Source organism: Capra hircus, chromosome 21 (assembly GCF_001704415.2).
Source record: "Capra hircus breed San Clemente chromosome 21, ASM170441v1, whole genome shotgun sequence".
Classification (NCBI taxonomy): domain Eukaryota; kingdom Metazoa; phylum Chordata; class Mammalia; order Artiodactyla; family Bovidae; genus Capra; species Capra hircus.
Window position 1 is genome coordinate 13,414,024 of NC_030828.1, and position 21,448 is coordinate 13,435,471.

The 21,448-nt window shown below is 36.4% G+C and overlaps 1 protein-coding gene and 1 long non-coding RNA gene across 5 annotated transcripts in view; both read right to left on the reverse strand.

Moving 5' to 3' along the window:
* The window catches only part of CHD2 (chromodomain helicase DNA binding protein 2), a 112,056-nt gene extending 107,327 nt beyond the window's left edge, over positions 1 to 4,729 (reverse strand). The window contains exons 1-2 of one of the 3 annotated variants that reach the window (XR_001919845.1): positions 4,111 to 4,685; positions 3,637 to 3,769 (exon numbers count right to left, since the gene is read on the reverse strand). Coding sequence is in view for 2 of the 3 variants with exons in the window: in XM_018065977.1 (XP_017921466.1) it covers positions 3,637 to 3,698 (62 nt within the window). In the remaining variant the exon portion in view is untranslated. Of the gene's footprint in view, positions 1 to 3,636; positions 3,770 to 4,110 lie in introns of all 3 variants that reach the window. The other 2 variants (XM_018065977.1, XM_018065978.1) reach the window with 2 other exon arrangements.
* LOC102174435 lies at positions 6,767 to 21,130 on the reverse strand. Of its 2 annotated transcripts, none has more exons than XR_001919846.1 (5): positions 20,747 to 21,130; positions 18,425 to 18,492; positions 17,791 to 17,871; positions 12,170 to 12,244; positions 6,767 to 7,132 (listed from the first exon to the last, which is right to left on the reverse strand). It is a non-coding gene; the product is annotated as an uncharacterized LOC102174435 (long non-coding RNA). The 2 variants fall into 2 exon arrangements; XR_001919847.1 differs by lacking the exon at positions 20,747 to 21,130 and adding an exon at positions 20,454 to 20,577.

Sequence of the window (21,448 nt, forward strand, 5' to 3'; positions counted from 1 at the left end):
AGAAAATGTTTGGTACCAAGTAAAAATGCATGGGGACAAGTTCAAATAATCTTCCCTTTGTTTATGAGCCATGTGTTAAACAGCAGCTGTAACACCATTAACTTTCCATTAAAATAAAAATATCTCAACAGTGAAACGCTTCTGGTCAATGGTTACAAACTCACTAATTTCACAGGAAACACACACCAAAAAAAAAGACGGGAAAAAACCCTCTAGGATATGAGAAAGGAAAACGAAAATTGTAAAACACGCAGGCCCTTCACTTTCTACAAAAGCAGAAGCGGCTTCTAAATCAGGAAAACCATTCCTAGGGTTGGGCAAAGAACACACGCCGCAGGGTGGAGACAGCCACGGACAGGGCGGAGGACGTCGCCGGGAAAGGCCGCCCACCGGAAAGTCCCAGCCAGCGTCCCTGCCCCTCCCCACCGCCCGTGCCCCTCAGCTGGCGGCTGGTTCCGCGAAAAAGAACGACCCAGGCTGCGCACGCAACCTAACGTCATTGCGTACGCTCCTCCCTGTGGCGAGGGACCTGACGTCACGGGGCGGAGCCTGCCCGAAGGCCGCCGCTGTTGACCCGCTGTTGCCAGGCGCGCGCACAGCCAATCAGCAGTCGGCGCCGGCGCCGGCCGGCCTTTGAACTCCGCACGGCAACTTCCTGCTGTTTGGCGAGTACACAGTGCAATGCAGTATGTCTGTCAGCGCTGCGGCACAAAGGAACAGCCATTTTGTGACTGAGCTGGACCTGCACCAAGATGCCAGGGACTCAGAGCTGCTGCCTGCGCTAACTACCAAGCTGCCCTTTATTTCAGTACCAAAGAACGAAAAGGGGGGAGAAGGGCAGATGTTTTGGTAATTCGAGTTTCAATTTGCTTTAGTTTCAGTCTTCTCAAAAAATCCCGACTCTTAAGAATTATCATCATCATAAAATGGCTGCCACTTAAAAAACTCCCTGTTTCAGTTCACAAGCAACTGCATTATGCCAATTTCTAACCATCACCAGCCTTTTAAGAGTAACAACTAAAAGGCTGATTTAAAAAGCAGATTTTGCCCGCAGCTCAGCTTATCAAAGTAAATCTGGTTCAAAGGCAGAGGGTTTGGAGATAAATTTTAATAAACTTTTATGATAAAATCAAAACGCAGCGTCCTAGAACACAGAGCTCTTTGTGTGCACACTTGCACTCACTTTCCCTTCCCTTCCCATTATTTGGTATTACTGAAGTCACCCCCACTGCGAAGTAAGTGTGTGATCCTCATTTCTCTGTTCATCCCTAAAACTTTGTTTCAAATACTTAAAACTTAGATACCAAATCAAAACATTTTTGAAAGTGAACTTTTAACCTTCAAAAACCATGATATAGTGTACCATTATACTTAAGCATTAACTTCAAAAGAGTAACAAACTTACATAATGACTATTAAGTATTGCTATTATTTCCAAAAACAGGAAAATACCAGATCACATTCAATTCTCCCAGGTCCTAAAGTAATTTCACAGACCAAAAAGTTTACTTGACCTGCAAACTCTTTCCTTCCTCTGATGGCTCAGGCTGCAAAAGTGATTTTTCTAATATTCCCCAAACACTAGACTTTGTGCCATTGAAACTAGGTCCTTATGGAGAAATTCTGAAGCATTAAGGAACCAAGTACTAGCTATGGTAAGTCAGTTTTAGCTCACTTAAAAATAACAATTTACTACAATAAAACATCACTAACATTCTCTTGGCTTTACAGTTTTTAAAGGAAGTGATGTCATAATTATGTACATGTATTAGTATGCAACTTAGGGGGAGCAGTAATTTAAAACTCCATCTTCTTTTCAAGGTGTCTCAAATATTTGACACTCATCAGGTGTATGAATCAAAATATACTTGACAAAACATTCAAAAGTACAGTGCATGCTACTAGTTAAGCTGCAACCCCATAACCAGAAGACAAATACATGGCAACCTGCATGTCGTTTTCCAGGTCAGAGTAAATTATTCAAAGAATAACTAAACCATTTAATTTTTTAAAATTAGAAAGCAGAGTCTGATCAATGACGTTAACCACAAACCTTGCATGAGAAAGCCAAAACCCATGTGAGATATGCAAATCATACACTCAAGGGAGTACCAATTTTAGGTATTGAATCTTTAATAATTTGTCAAAGATTCCTGGGGATTCCTATGTCTTCAAGTCACCATCACTTTTCAGAAAAATCAGTTTAGAATCAGTAGTTTTCTGTCCTAAATCTTGCCTAGATAATTACATGGGTAATTCAATTTCAAAGACAGCAATCCAAACTGTGTGACAATTCAATTTGCAAAAGAATTTGGAAAGGTATTTTTCAAAGCAAGGGTGAAAATTTTTAAGTCTTATAACACAAATAAGAATTCAACATTAGAAATAAACCATGTTCAAAACTTTCAAATCACTCACCTAGTAATATATATTGTTTATAAAAAATTATAAAAGTAAAAGCAAACTGGGGAGGGAAAAAATTCATATAAACCAATCAGATTCTTGTTAAATGCATTAATTTAAAATCTGTAATGTGACAGTTCATAGAACACACATCAAGAAATGTATTCATACATATTTTAGAAAATTAATATACAGATGATACAACAAAACATCTTAGAGGATTTTTGTACAACAAAATATCTTAGAGGCTTTATTACTTAGTCACTAATATGGTGAACTCCAACAAATGTGAAACAAATCATGATTTGAACAAACAGTATCATTTGTAAGCTTCAGAAGATAAAGCATTCCAGACGACTCTGTCGAAATAAATCAATAAATTTAAAGCAGCTACAACTAAAATGCGAGGATAAAATACTACATCTACCAACCAGAGAAAATTGTCTAAATATAAGCATACAAATGCAAACCTTAAAGTATTTTAAATATAAAATAAACAATTAGAATCACAGTAACACACACAAAACAGAAGCATATTAATCATGCTCCAAGATTTCTGTGATCACAGGTTTGATTTCATAAATGCAGGAACTGTAACCATCGAGAGTAAAGGTTTTGATTAAATCTTATCAAAATTTCCTAAAATGTCAATAGTATCAAAAGAAACATAGAGTCAAATAAAAATATAAACTGAGAGGCATCAGTCAAAGGGTCCTTTTTGCAATTTCATTTTAAAATGTACATTTTTTCATTCATATAACTTTCTCAAATGTCTATTTACTATAATTTACTACCACAAGGCTCCTCTATGGCCTTCAGTTACTAGTTTGGGTATCCTAGATTCTTCAAAGAAAAAATTTGCCTTGTATGTAAAATGGTGCAATGCAGCAATGGCTAAACCGACAAGGTCATTTTCCCACAGCACGAAAACCTAAAAACTGAAATTTACTGTCAAAAAACCTGTGGTTTGCAGGAAAGGCCCCCTTGAATAAAGGTACCTTACCTTTTGACTGCTGTAAGAGGCCTTAAGTCACAACTTAACTTTCATAAATTGCTACCAAAAAATTAGGGTGTGGCATATTAGCAATCTCAAGGTCACGCTTTAAAAAACGAACTCAAATTAGTAAAATACTTAAAATAAAACAGACAGCTATCCTTGTCTGTCAAGGTAAACAATGTAAGCTGAGGTTTCCCCAAAAAAAAGAAAAAAGGAAGAAAGTTGATAGCTCATACCTCGATGCATTGCTGTGTAGCGAACTGTCCTCCTCTTGGCTTTTGTCCTTATTTCTCATCATCTTTTAAGTCTTAAATATTAAGGGGGAGGGGGAATCTGTGTTTGCTTTGAAGTCCTGTGCCCAGGTATTTACTGTCAAAAGTTGAAAGAAAGGTAAGGTCCCAGCTTCTATCGATGGCTTTATTATCAGGAACAAAGTCCTGACTATGTAACGATATTGTTATAACACAACGGCGGTAAGCACCAAAAAACAAAGTATTTCTATTTTTTCCTTTAAAAAAGAAAAAACATGATAAACCGAACAGAGGGAATCATCACTATCAATAAGGAAAGTTTCTCAAAGTAACACACTGGATACAAATAACAATCTCTGTATCTTATTGCGTCATCCAGGAATTTCACATATTTACAGAAAATAGAGCAAACTTAAACATGTAAATCTTTTAAATTACCACTAATGATCGTGAACTTACCTGATCCATGTAGTAGGTCCAAAGCAAGAGTCCTATCTAGTAGTAGAAAAATATCAGATCCCAAATAATTAAAAATAAAAACGAAATTCTCCGTTAAAAAGCAAAAAATAAATAATATAATCCTCAAATATGTTAACTGTTCAAAAAAATAAAGCAACAATTAATCCTGAAACGGGTCCGGAAGAAAAAAAACCTCATTAGGAGAGCGCACAAAAATGGAGGTGCGCCATGGCTTCTAAGCTGGAAAAAACAACGACCTGGGCTCTCAGTACGGCTGCTTCTTTCCAACAAGGCACGAAAAGAAAGCTCCCAAAAGCTGCTTTTCTCCCTAAAACAGGTTCGAATCGACCCCAGTAAGTCACTAGGAGAGGCAGGGGGCTGCGGGGGCCCCCTGAGGCTGCCCGAAAGTTAGGGAAAGTTGCGTAAAGTGAGGCGAAGGCAGGGAGCTGAGCGCGCTCTCTCTAAGGCACAGCCGCCATCTAGAGCCTCCTTCCCAGCTCTGAGCTCTGCCTTTGATTGACACTCTCTACATTTACCCCACAACTCAGGTGATGTACCATAGACCCACCCCTTCATCTCCACCAAAAAAAAAAAAAAAAAAAGATCCTCCATCCCAGGGAGCCTAAGGACCCCTACCCCCACCCCTCCCTGCCCCTCCAGACCACCCCATCAGGCGGAGGGGGGAGGGTTTCTTAACCCCCTCTGGCTCAAACACCCTTTTTAAGCCAGAGAGAAATGTAATTTGTTCCTTTTGTCTAAAGATCTGCTAAATATTTCAGTCCTTGAGCTAAAATAACTTCCTCTCTGGACAGGAAGTGGTGTTTTATCAAGCCATTTTGAAAAAGGGATAATTCTTAGGAGAATATAAAGCTCAGCTTAAGTACTAATCTTTTTAAAAACTACCCCCACCATGGTAAAATGGTTTCTAAATAAAAGCAAAACCTCAATTTCATAAATTAAAATTCAAGTTTTGCCTTCCTTATGAAGCCTAAAAATTATCTCAGGATTAAATTTAAGGGGGAATTTTCCATCCCATCTGAAAGGAAGGGGCACAAGAGCGCCTCCCTAGTGTTCAGTTGCATTAGGGCAAAAATTAACGCAACTAGTTTTTATTCAAAAATCTCAACTTTTCTTTGTATTTTCACAAGATTCTTTAACCCATTATACAACCTTGCCAAAACCATACCCCAAAAATTCTCATACCATACTGATTCAGGCAAAAACAATGTCATTAAATTCAAGAGCATGAAACTACCAATGAAAAAACAAACCCAAGAAACTCCACCTCCAAAACCGACACATGTATTTCAACCATCCCCTTGTATTCCAAATCAAATTCTAAGTATATGCCCATTTCAACAATGATAAACTAGTAACAATCTGTCATATCTGATGGAAAAGTTACCAAAGTAATATCACAGGGCAAGCTCTCCTACATATCAAAACCATGACATCTACAGAAACAAAATCACTAATGCCAAAACCAAATTATTCAACTTTCTCAACAAGCACCCCAAGAAAACATTCACACATACAAAAATAATCAACTTTCCTATTCAGCGTTATCTGCCAGAACACCACCCTTCCCTCACTGAGAAGCCAACTTTAGATTTATACTCAACAAAAGCAATAATTTGCACCCGGGTAAATGTAAAATCCATAACCAAAACCCAGTCTCAATTCCACAGTTTCTACAAAAGATAATTTTGTACCAAAATCAAAATCCAAAATTCCACTTTTGATTTATATAAACCAACCAACTCAAATCAGCCAATGAGAATGAATACAACATTTCTATTGATCACTGACTTGTGTATCCTGGTATTTGACATTAATTACAAACATGGTGTGATTAACATTTTCTCACCAAAACAAAAGCTGAACTATCATTTGTTCTCTATATAATGGGAAAATATAATCAAAAACTCATTCATCCAAGTCTGCCACATTCCATGATAGTAACTGAAAATAATTTTAAGTGATTATCGATGAATGAAACTGCAGCATTCACCCAGAATTCAAACAAAAGTTATCAATGACATAGTATAAGCAACCTTATCTTATAAAATCTATTGTAGACATTATTGACACCAAAATGTTAAGTTCTTCTGAGAATACCCTAAGGACCTTCCTATAAATCCAACACCTCTTCACCTAATATTAACCATTAAGCCAAAAGGAGGTTTCAGTTTAATTTAAATATTCAGATATTCTATAAGATGTTTTATTTATAATATTTAATAAGCATAGGTAAAGGGACCATTTCCATCAAAACATACTAATTCAGAAAAATACTCTATCATTCATGCTGAATTTTGAAGCAAAAGGCATTTTTTTTTAAAGTTCATTAAAGTCTCACAGCAAATCAAATATCCTTGTCCCACTGGTTAAGCAAGATGCTTTAAGAAAATATAAAATAGTATTTTACCTGAACAACCATTTTTTAAGGCACAAATAAATTTCCACAACTTTGTAAAAAGACAAATCTTAATCAACCAAGTGAAATATTTTCCAGCACACCATTTCCATTTTACCAGCTTTATTCAGTACACTTGACTGCTGGGCAAATGTAAAGGTCAAAGTGTTATTTAAGGCGACACTGAGTATTTAATGAAACATGAGCTTAAAAAAAAAAAAAAAAACCCAAACTGAGAAATTTTAAAGTGTTAGAAATTTTATTAAAGTTAACATTCCACAAGGTCATACTCATACAAATCAAACTGAAAAAATTCCAGGCATACAAACTATCATCTGTTAATAATGTGCCATCTTTTTCTCCAAATGTCAAAAATATTAGCGATACAAAAAGTCTCTAGAAAGTGAAATTCACTGTCCATTTGTGCTGTTAAGAAACCTATATCTTCATTCATTTCATGAAATCCATGTTAAAAGAACCCTGTCTTGGTTGTATAATATCACAGCACTCTTGTATTAATCCATTTTTCTCAATTCCCCATAGTGGACTGCCATCTTGATTTCTCAGTGGTAGGGTCCATTTGAGACTCTTCAAGCTGACTGGGTGCTTGATGAAAACATTAAAAGAAAAAAAAAATGCTGTTGGAATATCAACAATCATATTCCTTCAAACAGACAACATCTACCCACCTTGAAGATAAGCTTACCATACATAATGCTTTAATAATTTTCTAACAACTTTAAACTCTAAAATTGTATCATATTAAGTTGCACATGCTGCACAGACAACTTCTCCTTGAGAGAAGGATGGCAAAAACAGCACACCAGTAACAAAACTCCTTTACTGTCACAGATACAGGGTAACCATAAAAATGTGGCAGTGAAGAGTCACATTTTTAATAGTTAAATGTTGATACACTATCTACATGAGAAATGGAAACAAAAATTCAAATCCAACAATTCTGGAAAGCTAAAGTACAGCAACACTATGGGTTCTAAATCTCAATGCAGAAAACTTTCCAAGCTTCTTCAAATAAAACTAAATATGGAAAAGAATCTTAAAGAATTAAAAAAAGGAAAAAAACCAAAGCAGTGGATCATAGCAGTTATCTGGTGCAACAGATCTTAGCTTTGCATAGGCAACACAAATGGGCACCGATAATCTTGAGCTACATACATGAGAATGCAGGAAACACATTCACTAGAAAACAAAATGATCAAAATGCAGAGTGTCTGCCTGTCTTATTTGATGTATCAGACTTCAAATTCAATACAAAATAAAATTCTCATTTCAAAAACATCAAATATTCCTCATTTTAAAAAATAATTGCTTAAATAATTTGAACTAAAGGAATTAAGGGAAGTCAGGGGATTTTACCATTAAATAAATGGCCCGAAATCATCATGATCAAACACAACTAGAAAAATAAGCTTTAACTCTAATCTTCTCTATAAATTTTGCAGCTCTCAAACTAAATTTATAGCAATAAACTGTGGATGACTGACTTGGAAGTTATTAAATACAAGGGCATTTTTGCTCATTAGGTAGTTAATACATTCATTCCAAAACTATAAGGATTCATTGTTGCTGTTGTCTACTATATACAGTACAAAAATCTACTGAATAAATCACATGATTAACCAAGAGATATCACCACTCATTAAACAGATACTGAAAATGAGTGTCACAATATCAATAAACACCAAACGAAAGATATTTCTCCCAAATGTTTTTGCCGATATCTCTCCAGCCTAAAAGGAGAACTAAAAATAACTCATTTATTTCCCAGATCAGTAAAATAGCTTCCACTTGAATTGTTCATTCCTTAAAATTAAGGGACATATATCTCTATATTAAAAGATGAAAACCTTCATTCCTCTTGATTAGTTAATTATAAACCAATTTCTCAAACTGTTACAATGAAGGATCAAGCTCTAAATGAAGTTTGGAACGTAAATACTATTATGATGAACAATGACATTAATGCATTGATATCAAGTTACAATCATTACAATAGCAATAGGTGCGATTTATTCAATCCAGTGGGCTAAGTGACAAACTCAGTGCTTCATACTCTCCTGCCACAAGGCAAGAGGCAAAATCCATTCTTGACACTATGTAAAATATTAAACCCTTATTAAAAAAATTAAAACCATAAAGATTCACAAGGAAGCCAAATGATATTAAAATCATATCAAAATTAAATAACAGAATACATCATCTTGTGTGACAAAAATAGAGATTAAAAAATACCAGCATATTGGTTGTGCTATCATATATACTATCATCATATTTAAGATGGTAAAAAAGGGGGGGGGGTAAGTGGGATGAAGAAAAAGATTGGTACTAGAAAAGCCATGATCAATCTGCATTCCTATGAAGCCAATCAAAACTCAGAAAGTGAGCATTCTGTTAATAAGCAAAAGAGCTAAGTCAAGCATTCAAAGCACTTAAAAGAATAGTCAAGGATTTCAAAATGAGCCATTTAATTTCATGGAATTTCAATTTCTTACAAAAATTAAATTTGAAAATAAGTAAAGTTAAAAAAGTGAAAAGGTATGCGTGAGTTGAGCCTGGAAATTTCACTGGTAACTAAATCCAGTTCTTCATCTGTAAAACAGAAGTAGTACCTACCTTATGTAGCAGTAGTGGTGAAGATTAACATTTATAGCTTTTACATTACCTGGCATATAGAATGACCTCAATAAATATTAGTTATTATTCCAATATACCAGAGTAACCAAAGTACCTGAGGACCTACAGACTAACCTTAATGAATCAAACAATTTATATTCCAACAGTCATGGTATCTCTGTAAAATCTATAGGGTCCTGGGGTCAACTATTTAAAAGACAAAAACAATTTCTGCTTTAAAGATAATTTAATGTCACATTTGGAAAAGGAAATGGCAACCCAGTTAGGTATTCTGGCTTGGAGAATCTCACGGACAGAGGAGCCTGGTGGGCTACAGTCCATTGGATCACAAAGAGTCCAACATGACTGAGTGACTAACACAATGCTAATGTTGCATTAAAATAACATCAGTACGGAAAACTGAATAGGGTTTAGTATTAAAGCTCTACTACTCCATATCTTTTCAGCAATTTGTGGATTACTGCAAACATACTGAAGAGATGATGGTTTGATCCAGAATTCCATCATCAAACATACTAGCTTCAAGCTAATACTATGAAAAGTTAAGAGAATTTTCCCACAATCATGGTCACCTATAACTTTTGTTTGTTTGTTTTAAATTGCTTGTTCTAAGTCACTTCTAGACAAACTTTTATGGTGAGAAGGTAGCCCTGCTGCTACTGCTGCTAAGTCGCTTCAGTCGTGTCCAACTCTGTGCAACCCCATAGATGGAAGCCCACCAGGCTCCCCCGTCCCTGGGAGTCTCCAGGCAAGAACACTGGAGTGGGCTGCCATTTCCTTCTCCAATGCATGAAAGTGAAAAGTGAAAGTGAAGTCGCTCAGTCATGTCCAACTCTAGCGACCCCATGGACTGCAGCCCACCAGGCTCCTCTACCCATGGAATCCTCCAGGCAAGAATACTGGAGTGGGGTGCCTCTTAAAATCCTCAAGTACTGTACAGCCAGAAATTAAAAACATAATATTGAACAAGAAAGTTTTAAATTCTAATTCAGTAAATTTGTTTAAAAAACATTGGGATACTGTGAAATGAGTTGTTAGTTGAAATGCAAGCAAGTGATTCATTACTGATGTGTTTTAAGAGAGGTTCCCCTAAAATAAGCCATTTCCTTACCTCTACTTCTTAGCAAATTCCCATTTTAAAAGCAACAAAACGTGGGGGACATGGAAGAGCACAAGGAAAATGATGAATGACTCAATTTTTTAAACAAGTGGTTCTAATAAATGCTACAATTTGTTAAAATTCAAAGACTTAATGCAAAATAGTAGGACAAATGGGTACAAAATTACAGTAAGAAGGAGAAACTGATCATTATCATCACATAATTAATCTTCTTGGTACTTATGTCATAATTTCAATCTTCTTTGCACAGCCTTTAAATTTGAAAATATTTAATAGTGAATTCACATATTCTGTCTTATTACCAAAAACAGCTTGACTCCTCAATAGGATTAAAATATATTAACAAGTCTGGGTCCTAAATAAGGTGGGCATTCAAGAAACAAAAGCAGCCAGCTGTTGTTCATAGTGTTAAACTATGCTGTTCAACTATGAGGGCTAAGAAAATTAAAAGTTTTATTATCAGATCTTCCCCATTATCCCTATTCATTTAAAAGTTGACTACATGTTCATCAAAGATTGAAAGTTGTGGTTTCTTGTAAGTTTTAAGCTTTTACTGAGTCAAAGTTTAGTATTCAAAGCATATCTAAAAGTTACTATTTAAAGCATTATAAACTTAATAATGAATCTCCCTTCATTTTTAGTTTAGACTCAAAACACTAGTTGACAAATGTTTAACAGCAACTATATACATTAAATTAACAAGTATTTACTGAGCACCCACTATGTGCCAGGCAACTAAAACAGAAGGCATGAAGTCAATAAATTATACTACATTAGGTAAGTTTTCATCTTTGTCCTCACCACCCCCCATTAAAAAAAAAATTTCACTATTTTACAGGTCCTAGTCACCATTTATATAATAGAGGTTCAAACAATAATGAGAAACAAAGATTATCATGTAGAATCTAGATATGCAAATGTGATTCAACAACCTTTTAATAAAACAATTACTAAATAATCATACTAAAAAGTTTTGTCAAAAATAAACATATCCATTTGAGAATTCATCCAAATTCATTTATACAGTCTCACCCCTCTTTTCCCACTATTTCTCAGATGGTGAGTTAGAAATTCCATAATAGTAACCAAACCTTCTACACTATCAAGGCAATACCCCAGTGTAAAAAGAACTTTTTGTTGGGCTTTCAAGTTTAAGGAAAGCTCATGATTACTTCATTTATTTGAATTAGTAACAATGAAATCCAGTAAAAAGTATGCTCTATTACCAAGAGAATTCAAGGGCTTCTGAGTTCTATATATGTAAAGCTGACAAAAAACAAGGATCCAGAATAAGCTAGGTTTCCTTACAGGACAAGATACTAAGTATTCAGTGGTTTGTGGCCATTAGCTACAACTACTCTCTACTCAGTAGCTCTAAATAAAGTAGACACAGAATATGTGTAAATGAAACAGCACAGCTGTGTTCTAATAAAATTTTATTCATAAAAACAGAGGGCAGTTTACAAACACCTAGATCTACGGTGCAGGTTTTTTATTTTGGCTGCACTGTGCCTGTGGCCTCTTATTTCCTTGACCAGGCATCAAACCCTTGCATGCTACAGTGGAAGCTCAGTCTTCACCACTGGACCATTAGAAGTCCTAGGTATAGTATTAAAAGCATATTCAAATATGATTTCTTGCCATTTAAACTTTGCCTGAACCTAAGTTAAAAAGGCAGAAAATAAAAGGTTGGAGTAAAGTAGTAAGATTTTAATAAACTTGGTACACATCTCACCATATGGCTTTATTTTTGTACTGTTTTGAACCTCACTAAATCCCTGTTTTTATAGACTCATTTACTTAAAATTTTCAAAGTCATATTTAAACTTAAAGAACAGATTAAACATGTAAATTGAGTAAAAACTTACTAAATGCTTCCACCAACATCTATTTCACTTCGGTGTAGAGGCCCCTTAGGTAATTCAGCTTCAGGATTCATACTCCTGCAGAAAGCAAAAGGAATATAATTTTATGTACATAAACACAAAAATAGATTTGGAAATTTCAACATCTTATCAGAATCAATTACCAGATATGTATTTATAAAGACAGTTCTAAAAGATCAAAAGTTCTAATCCAGAGAATCTTTAATCTGAATGCTCAGAACTTCATCTGTAGAATGTTACTATAAAAACACATGTTAAGTCTCAGTCCCCAAGAACTTCCTAGGTAAAAATTTGGGCTCCCTAACAGGCAGTCATGGTTGTTAAAATAGCTGTTTAACAGAGCCAACCTCACTCCTCAACAGAACAGAAGTACTTTACCTTCTGGTCCTTCATCTAACCTGCTTTCAACATTTCTAAAGGAAAACTTCCATTTCCAACCCGGCAAGGCCACGCTTCTCAGTCTTCAGTATTACTATAGCATCATGAGCCTTAATCAACACTATTCTTGGATAGAATCTTAAGCATAATTTCCAACTTTTCTTTACTACTAGTTAAATGGACCTACTCAGAACTTGTTCAATCAGTAAGTCTTGCTGGACCCTGAACCCATGAACTGCAGCATGCCAGGCTTCTCTGTCTATCACCATCACTAAACTCATGTCCACTGAGTTGGTAATACCATCCAACCATCTCATCCAGTCACCCCCTTCTCTTCTTGCCCTCAATTTTTCCCAGCATCAACACTAACCCTCTCTAAAGTATGCGGCTTGATAAAAATACCATACCCATACTTTTCACTGGTTAGACTGAAATACTTCACCAACATGGAAGACAATGTTTCTCTATCTCGAGTAAATTTTTGAGAATACAGGTATATACTTTTTCCCGTCACTCCTGTGCCAAAGTATGATTATAATAATCAAAATAATGGCAAGAACTATCCAAAATGCTTTGTTTAAAACTTCAATTATGAAAAAGTACCAATTTAAGAATTTTTAGAAAGTAAAATAAAGTTTAAGATTTAAGCAACAACTAAGCTACCTAAATGTTTTCCAAGACCAAGGTTTCCAATTTTCAAATTATAAAGCAAGTTCCTGATAACTTTACCAAAACTCATTAATCATTTTGACTATTCATATCCAAGAAATATTGCAAACATCTGCTTCAAAAATTTTTCTAAGATCAAGGTGCTAAAATTTCCTCCCAACAAGTTAATAAAATGAAGCAATTAACAAGAAACACAGCATTATAAGCTTCCAAATTTAACCTGACCTTATATAAAGAAGGCCGGAGAAGGCAATGGCACCCCACCCACTCCAGTACTCTTGCTTGGAAAATCCCATGGACGGAGGAGCCTGGAAGGCTGCAGTCCATGGGGTCGCTGAGGGTTGGACACAACTGAGAGACTTCACTTTCACTTTTCACTTTCATGCATTGGAGAAGAAAATGGCAACCCACTCCAGTGTTCTTGCCTGGAGAATCCCAGGGATGGGGGGAGTCTGGTGGGCTGCCGTCTACGGGGTCACACAGAGTCGGACACGACTGAAGTGACTTAGCAGTAGCAGTAGCAGTATATAAAGGCAGCAATTACTGAACAAAGATAAATCCTAAATCAATCAAGTAAAATAAATTGATTTAGTCCCTGAGCAGGGCAGGAATGACTTAAGGGAATATCCATGAAAGAAATGTCTGAGGAAAACTCATCAGCTTATTTAAGAAAAGCTCTCTACCAGTACAAGTATGTGGTTCAGAGTGCTCACTCCATGAAATTCAGATGAGAAGCTGGATCACACTTTGCACCACAACAAAAAGTACTGACACTAATGTAATCTACCACTCAATCTCCTTTCCAAAATCTAACAAAGCCTTCCTTTACACGGAGACCTGGGAATGATCCCTGGGTTGGGAAGATCCCCTAGAAAAGGGAATGGCAATCCATACCAGTATTCCTGCCTGGAGAATTTCATAGACAGTGTAGCCTGGCGGTCTACAGTCCATGGGGTTGCAGTCAGACACAACTGAGCCACTAACACAAGCTAAGTTCACCTTAAGCAGACTACCAACTTTGATAATTTTGCTCATATTCCTATCTATCTTTAATATGTTGCAGTAACAAGGATCCTCATTTAATATGAAATTAAAGGTATATTATGATTGCTGATCATTCTATAATAAAACGCAAAGATGACTTTAGTGTAGTCTTACATTAACACTAGGCCATCTGTGCTTTCCTTACATTTGATTGTCATCTTTTGAAGTCCTCAAAACCATCTAACATCTTAAGAATAAAACTTGAGAACATTGTCAAATATAAAAAATTTTTCACAAAAATAAGGTACTAGTGGTAAAGTCATCAAGTCATAAGAAAACTCTCACAACTCATAAACCATTAAAGTTAAGCAAAATATTTTGCTTGATAACCTAAATTAAAATGATTTTGACTACTCTGTAATATATATTGAGGATATAATTGCTTGTTTGGGAAATATTCAATTTCAAATAACTCAAAGAACAAAGGCTTGTTTTCCAAAACAGTGGATTATCCAGCTTCACACAATGTATAAATCAAATTGTTGGAGTAAACATGCTTCTTGGAAGTTATATAAACATTTAAATCACAGTTTTTATTTGTAAAGTTCAGAATATCCTTGAATTTAAATTGTCATGGTTAATTATATTCAGAAATAACAGTCAATTTGACAATTAAGTGTGCTGAGCCACTTAACCTGGAAGGGAAAGGTAGCTGAGTAAGAGAATATTTATCTCTGAAATACAGTTGTATTCAGAGAAATTATATAAGTTATGCCAAGCATGTAAGCTTTATAATAATGATGGTCAGCTGCAAATATTACATTTAATACATTAATCTTTAAATTATTTAATGAAATAATTAGGGAAAAAATTCAAAACGCTTTCATTGCAGCATTCTGAATCTCTATTTTTTAAAGACACTTCTCCATTATGTCTGCATTTATACTATTTATTAATAGTTTAGAACCCCTAAAATTAAGAAACAGCTTCCCTGGTGGCTCAATGGTCAAGAATCCTCTTGCCAATGCAGGAGACGCAGGTTCCTGGGTTGGGAAGATCCCCTAGAGAAGGAAATGGCAACCCGCTCCAGAATTCTTGCCTGGGAAACCCCATGAACAGAGGAGCCTAGCAGGCTATAGTCCATGGGGTCGAAGAGAGTCAGACACAATTTAGGGACAAAACCACCATCAAAATTAGGAAAGCCAAGTATACTACCGGCCCAGGTCTCATGTTATTCAAATAACTTCAACACAAAATAACATCTACAATTTGCAATGCAAAACTTATAAAAACTGCTCTCCAGTTTAAGAGAATTAGACACACTATTATTTTTACCACACAATTTAAGAGCAAACTGGTCTGAGACTGGAAAACTCCAAATATTTTATACAAATGAGGAAGACTAAAGCCCACAGTGAATAAAATGCCAAGATTACAGAACTAATTCACATAAGAAGCTGGGTCTCCTCTCTGCTGAATCAGTTATTCTTTCCATTCTTTCACACACCTCTCATTAATGGAGAAGATGGAGATATCCCCAAGTTATCTTTTTTCCCTCTCAACAAAGAAGAAAATCAGAGTAAACAAGGCAATTTAATTGGTTGTCCACAGTCCAAAATTTTAAATAATCAAGAAACTGTGAACAATAGTAAACTAAGCTTGAAAGAAAATTTATATTCAAAATTACCTATTTCATATAATCTAGCCTCTAATTATAATGCAGTAGTTCATGAAAGCCTTTTGTTAACTATGGGCATGGCTTCCTTCATTATCTGTGGAACTCCAGGGAATTTTTTAAACAGTTGTTGCCACAATGATAAACACAATGGAATTCAATCTCGAACCTGATCAGGTTATTTTGATTCAAGAATTCAAAATGTTAAAATAAAAACAAATATTTAAGTATTTGTAACTTTGACTCAAACAGAAAATAGTAATAAACTAAAAAAATTTTTGATGAAATATAGTAACTTAAAAGAATGGAATCTTTGGTTTTATTTGCTCTCACGTATTCATTCTTTTTGTCTACCAGAAATATGGCCAATTTTACAAACCTGGCTCAGCAGCAGATTTCAAAACACTGACCATATTATTATGAAGGTCAAAGGACATGCAGATCTTTTAAAAATGTGACTTATTAAAATCTTTTATTTTGTTGGTGATAAAAAGGAAAACTGAACTCCACTATGTTAATTTAGGAGTTTCTATATCATTTAAAGTATTTTTATAATGATTAATACTAGACAAAAAAATTAAAACCTCCATTTAACATTTTAATCTGAAAATCTTTTTTTTTTAATTTTATGGATTCAAATTACAACTTTGGTAGTCTATTATTAGTCACTGCCAATTTCTACTTAAACTTACCCTAAACTTCACATACATTTGTGTCTTAAGAAGCTCAATTTTCAATTTTTACAAGCGTCCAAGCACATCTGAATGCCAAAATAACATCCTATCATTTACAAGAAGGAACCCCTAACTTTGATTTTTGTATTACGGACGCTTGGGTAGAAAGATGCCTTGACTCTACATATATGACATCTTTAAAACATTACTGTTAAAGATCTAACATTTGCTTTCTTTCGTACATTGTAATAAACACAGATTTGACCAAACTGCAAAAGGACCAAAAAGCAAAAATTAAGCTAAATTAAAAGAAATAAAAATACTACCTCTATCATCTATTTGAATCAACAGAATAAGCTAACACCAACGATAAATTATCCATAAGAATCATAAGAACAAATGCAAACCCGTCCTTATATAAATTAACTGGTTATTTGACTATCCTTAAAATTTCCCAAGGTAGCTCATTATATTCCATATTTCCTCTGGTAAATCCCTTGCTAATATCACTTGACATTAATCTCCACATTCAGTGTTAAGGAGTAAGAAATTATTCCTGAAAACTCTGTACATATTTTTTTAATTCATGTATCTAATTTTAGGATATCAAAATATCATATACATGTTAAATTATTCCTTCCTTTCAAGCTCTAAAGACTTACTAAGCTATAGGTAACAAGTCTCTTTAGTCACATCATTTTAGTTTCCTGTAAAATAACTTATTTTTCTACCTGCTTGGGAAGAAAGACTCACAAAAATAGGTAAAATGACTATTTTAAATCCACTAAATAATAACTAGACTATGAAAGGGTCTACTTAATTTTTGAAATGCAGTTCTTTTAAGAATTGTAAGACCTGCAGATACAAAAATTCTACGCCATTTCTAAAACATAATCTGTACCACAAAAAAAATGGCTGAAGAATGTACATTTCAGATTGTAAAGATGATGACTCAACTTCTGATTTAACCATAAATCTAAATCACCATTTAATTGAAAAGTACTGAATGTCTCACAGCTGATATAAATTACATGTACCAACTGTTTTAACATTAGCACAAAACTGCTTTGATATAAGGAAATGCATTTGACGGGCTTTTTCTCATCCCTTTTTCGAGACTAAGTCTACAATTTATGTCACATTGACAACCTTTACTGATATTTTCCTATTCAAATGTTGGTAGCTATTAAGACTTCATATGTTGGGTAAAAACATTTACTTACTTGCTATACAAAATAGAGACTATCACAAAGATTTATCCTCAAGGATAAAATTCCATGGTCTCAGTCTTCAAAATGGCATACCTTGGGGGGGGGGGGGGGAAGAAAACAATATTCTAAACAATTTATTGATGGAACCACCAAAAGCCAAGTAGGAATACATGTTTTTAACGTTCTTATTTCATGAAAGAAACAAAAACTAAAATCTATGCTCACAAAACTCTAATTTTTAAAACATTCTCCCCTAAAATGTTAACATGAATAGTAACTAGATTGAATTTTCCAATGAACTTATTTAATATTAAAAGATTAAAACTGTTTGCACAGTATATTAGGCAGCAAAAAAGAAAAAGCATATCTTTGGTTTATGGTTTTCCTGAAAGTATAATCAGTCTTTTTCTTGGTCCCAAAATTAAACAAAGGCTTAAAGGACCTTCAATATTTTAAACTATTCAAAAGGCACATTAAGTTACAATAGCTATGCACATAATACTTCTCAATGAAAAGGTTTAAAGATTTTGTAAAATTATTTCAGATACTTACTCATAATCAGTATCAAAAATATAAATTAACAAAGAAAATAAAAACCTAATAAGCTTACTTTTATGTCAAAGTAGTAAAATTTACCCATTCTTACCTCAAATAAAACAGCGTATTTGTTCAGAATCATCGTCAACCAAATTTAATTTTAATCTTGTAAGTTACCTTAAAAAAAAAGAAAAGATAATATCAGTGTTTTGATTTTTGAACAATTCTTGGCCAAAGTTTCAGTGTGATGAAACAATGAGAAAATATTCCAGAGACATGATCACTGGATAAATTCAAGAAGATGGCTTATCAACATGCTACCTGTACATTTAAGGTTGCAGTTATTTATCATAGTATCTATCACTCTTTGTTTTCCTCATCTTTTGGGTGCATACATAAATATTATAGATAAGGCATTGAGATTAAAAAAGAAAAAATTCTCATCTTTGGCAAGGTTTAAGATTATGACCTTGTTTTCATTTTTATTTTTCTTTTATGCCAAGCAATACACAAAAAGAAGTTTACCATTTGTAAAGACCGAAATAATCTTAAATTTTCTTTACTATCTAGAACTACCTTTTACAAGAAACGAGAAATTAAAAATTAACTCCAGGAGAAATAAGTGAAGTTAAAATGGCTACTGGTTACTTTAAATTTTTAAACCACAAGTTATTTGATCTCACCAAGTGGGATATTAGCTTTGTCTTTAAAGCAAATCTAAAACATGTACTATCTATGATCTTTATTCAATTTCAAACTGAGGTCTCTAACATTTTCAGTCTCCCTTCCCCCATTTCTCATGTAAAAAGATCTTGAGGTTAAACAACTAGCAATTATTTTGCATTTTGCTAATTAGAAGATTCTGAAAAACTAGATTCAGAATATTAATATAAAACGACTTGCAGTGTTCAAAAATTTCAAAAAACGTTGATTTGAAAAACCAAAACGGTTAAAACAACAGTCTGTAAAATCAAGATATGCGCAACTGATGTAACGTGTAGCAGTATATGAATGCTATTCGGAAAATAAAACAATTTCACTAACAAAAATACCCTCAAAAACATTAAAAAATACAACAGTACCTGTGATTTTACAAGTACTACGTAAATCTGCCCAACACTATTTTTACGTAGATCTTCACCTCCACAACAACACACGACCTACCGCAGGACGAAGACAAATATATTCTAAAATACACAAAGGTTTGTGCATTTGTGGTTTGTTCTTCAAATCACTAGACTTAAATTCCCTCTCAGACAATGTTTCAAATTTCTAGATTGTACAGGGGACGCCACAAATTTTTAAAACAACATAATACACTATTAAAATACTGTTCCATTTTGAGCATAACTGGATTTTTATGCATGCAACAAATATGGCTCCTCTTCATCGCCCATTACCGAGCAACCCTACTTTAATATTTACACTACGAGAAAGTAACTTCACAAAGGGATTTGGTGTCTGAATATTCCTTTGCAAAAGTTTTGTCGACCACAGCTTGTGAGGATATATATCATTTTTTAAAATAATCAAACGACGAACTTAAACTTTCAGAAGTCTAGGAACTGACCCAAGTATCTCCTAACATTCAGGTGTGGTATAACGGCTCCTTATGACCTTTTTAAAAGTACCCCAACAGTAGATTTAATCATTGTTCAAACAACAGAATGTCAAACAATCTTGGCGTAATTACTCAGTAAAATAAACTACCTTAATCAAACGTCATCGTCTAGCACCGTAATTATAATCTATTTCCATTAATCAGCCCTGACGACATAGTAAACTTGGCTTCTTAATTTTTGAAATACCAGAAGCACTCCTCCAACTTGCATTTTTAAAAAGACAACCTTAACGTCAATAAAGGGTTGAACAAGCAGCAACTACCTTTTCATCTGTAACACTGCAGCCGTTTTCAAAATCGGCTTGGAAAGAGTTAAAAGCCAACACCCAAAAGGAAAAAAAAAAACACAAGTTTTTATTTTTTGTTGAAACGTAGTCAGGGTTCCATTGTTCTTTTAAATTCGACCACGAAGATGTGTTCCCACCTCACGGGAAAGGGGTTAAAAAAAAACTCCCCAGTTGGAAGGACATGAAAAGGGGATTCTTTTTTCCTTACCCTAAATATCAAAATAACTCACCAGGACAGACGGGGGCTCTCCTCGCACGGTCGCCGCCGCCGCCCCTTTCCCCGCGGGGCCGGTCCGGGCAGCGAGAAGGCCCCCCGCCCGCCGCGGGGTCTGCAGCGGGGGCCCGCGCCCCCAGCCCCCGGCCCCGCGGCGCTTCCCGCCCGGAGAGCCAGCGAGCGGCGCGGCCGGGGGAGAGCCGGCCCGCGAGGCCCTGCCCGCCGCCCCCTCCTGCTCGCGCGCTCAAGGACATTTTGCTTTTCCTCCCAAGGACAAAGGACAATAAAAGGAGCCGGGGAGCCACTCACCGGGTCCGAACGCCGCGGCCGACCCCTCCTGGTCGCCTGCACCCGACTCCCGCGCCAGGGCGCCCGCCCGAGCCTCCCGCCCGTACGGGTCGGGCCGCCGGGGCCCCGGGGAGCCTCGGCGGCCGCTGCCGCAGCGACGCTCTCCGCGTCGTGGGCCCGGCCGCCCCGGGCGCCTCTGCCGCGGGCTCCCAGCCCGGCGCGCGGCCCGCCTCGCCCCCCAGCCACGGCAGCTTTGCTCCCGCGGGTCTGCGGGCCGCCCGGGAGTAGGTCCTCGCCGGCCGGCGGGCTCCGCGGCCGCGGCGGAACGCCTGACAGCTCGGGGTGCTGCTGCCTCTCCGGCCATCTTGTGCCGTGTGTGTGTGGTGTCTCTCTCCCGTCTCCTCTCTCGGCTCTACTCCCTCCTCCTCCTCCCCCCCGCCCCACACACCACACAACATGGCCTCTTCGCTGCGGCGGCGGCTGCTGCGGCGGCAGCAGCTCCGCCGCGTTCCTGCCCGCTCCCCTCCCCCATTCTCCCCGCCTCCCGCCCGCAGCCCCCCAGGTAAGCAGTACGCATGCGCGCCACCGCCCGCCCGTCGCGGCCATTGGCTCCTCGAGCTTCCTGCCACCCCCTTCCCGGGGAGAGGCCTCACGCACGCTCGCAAGCGTCTTCCTCCCGCCTAACAACAACCACTTGGAAACTATTGGCTAATTCTGACCCCA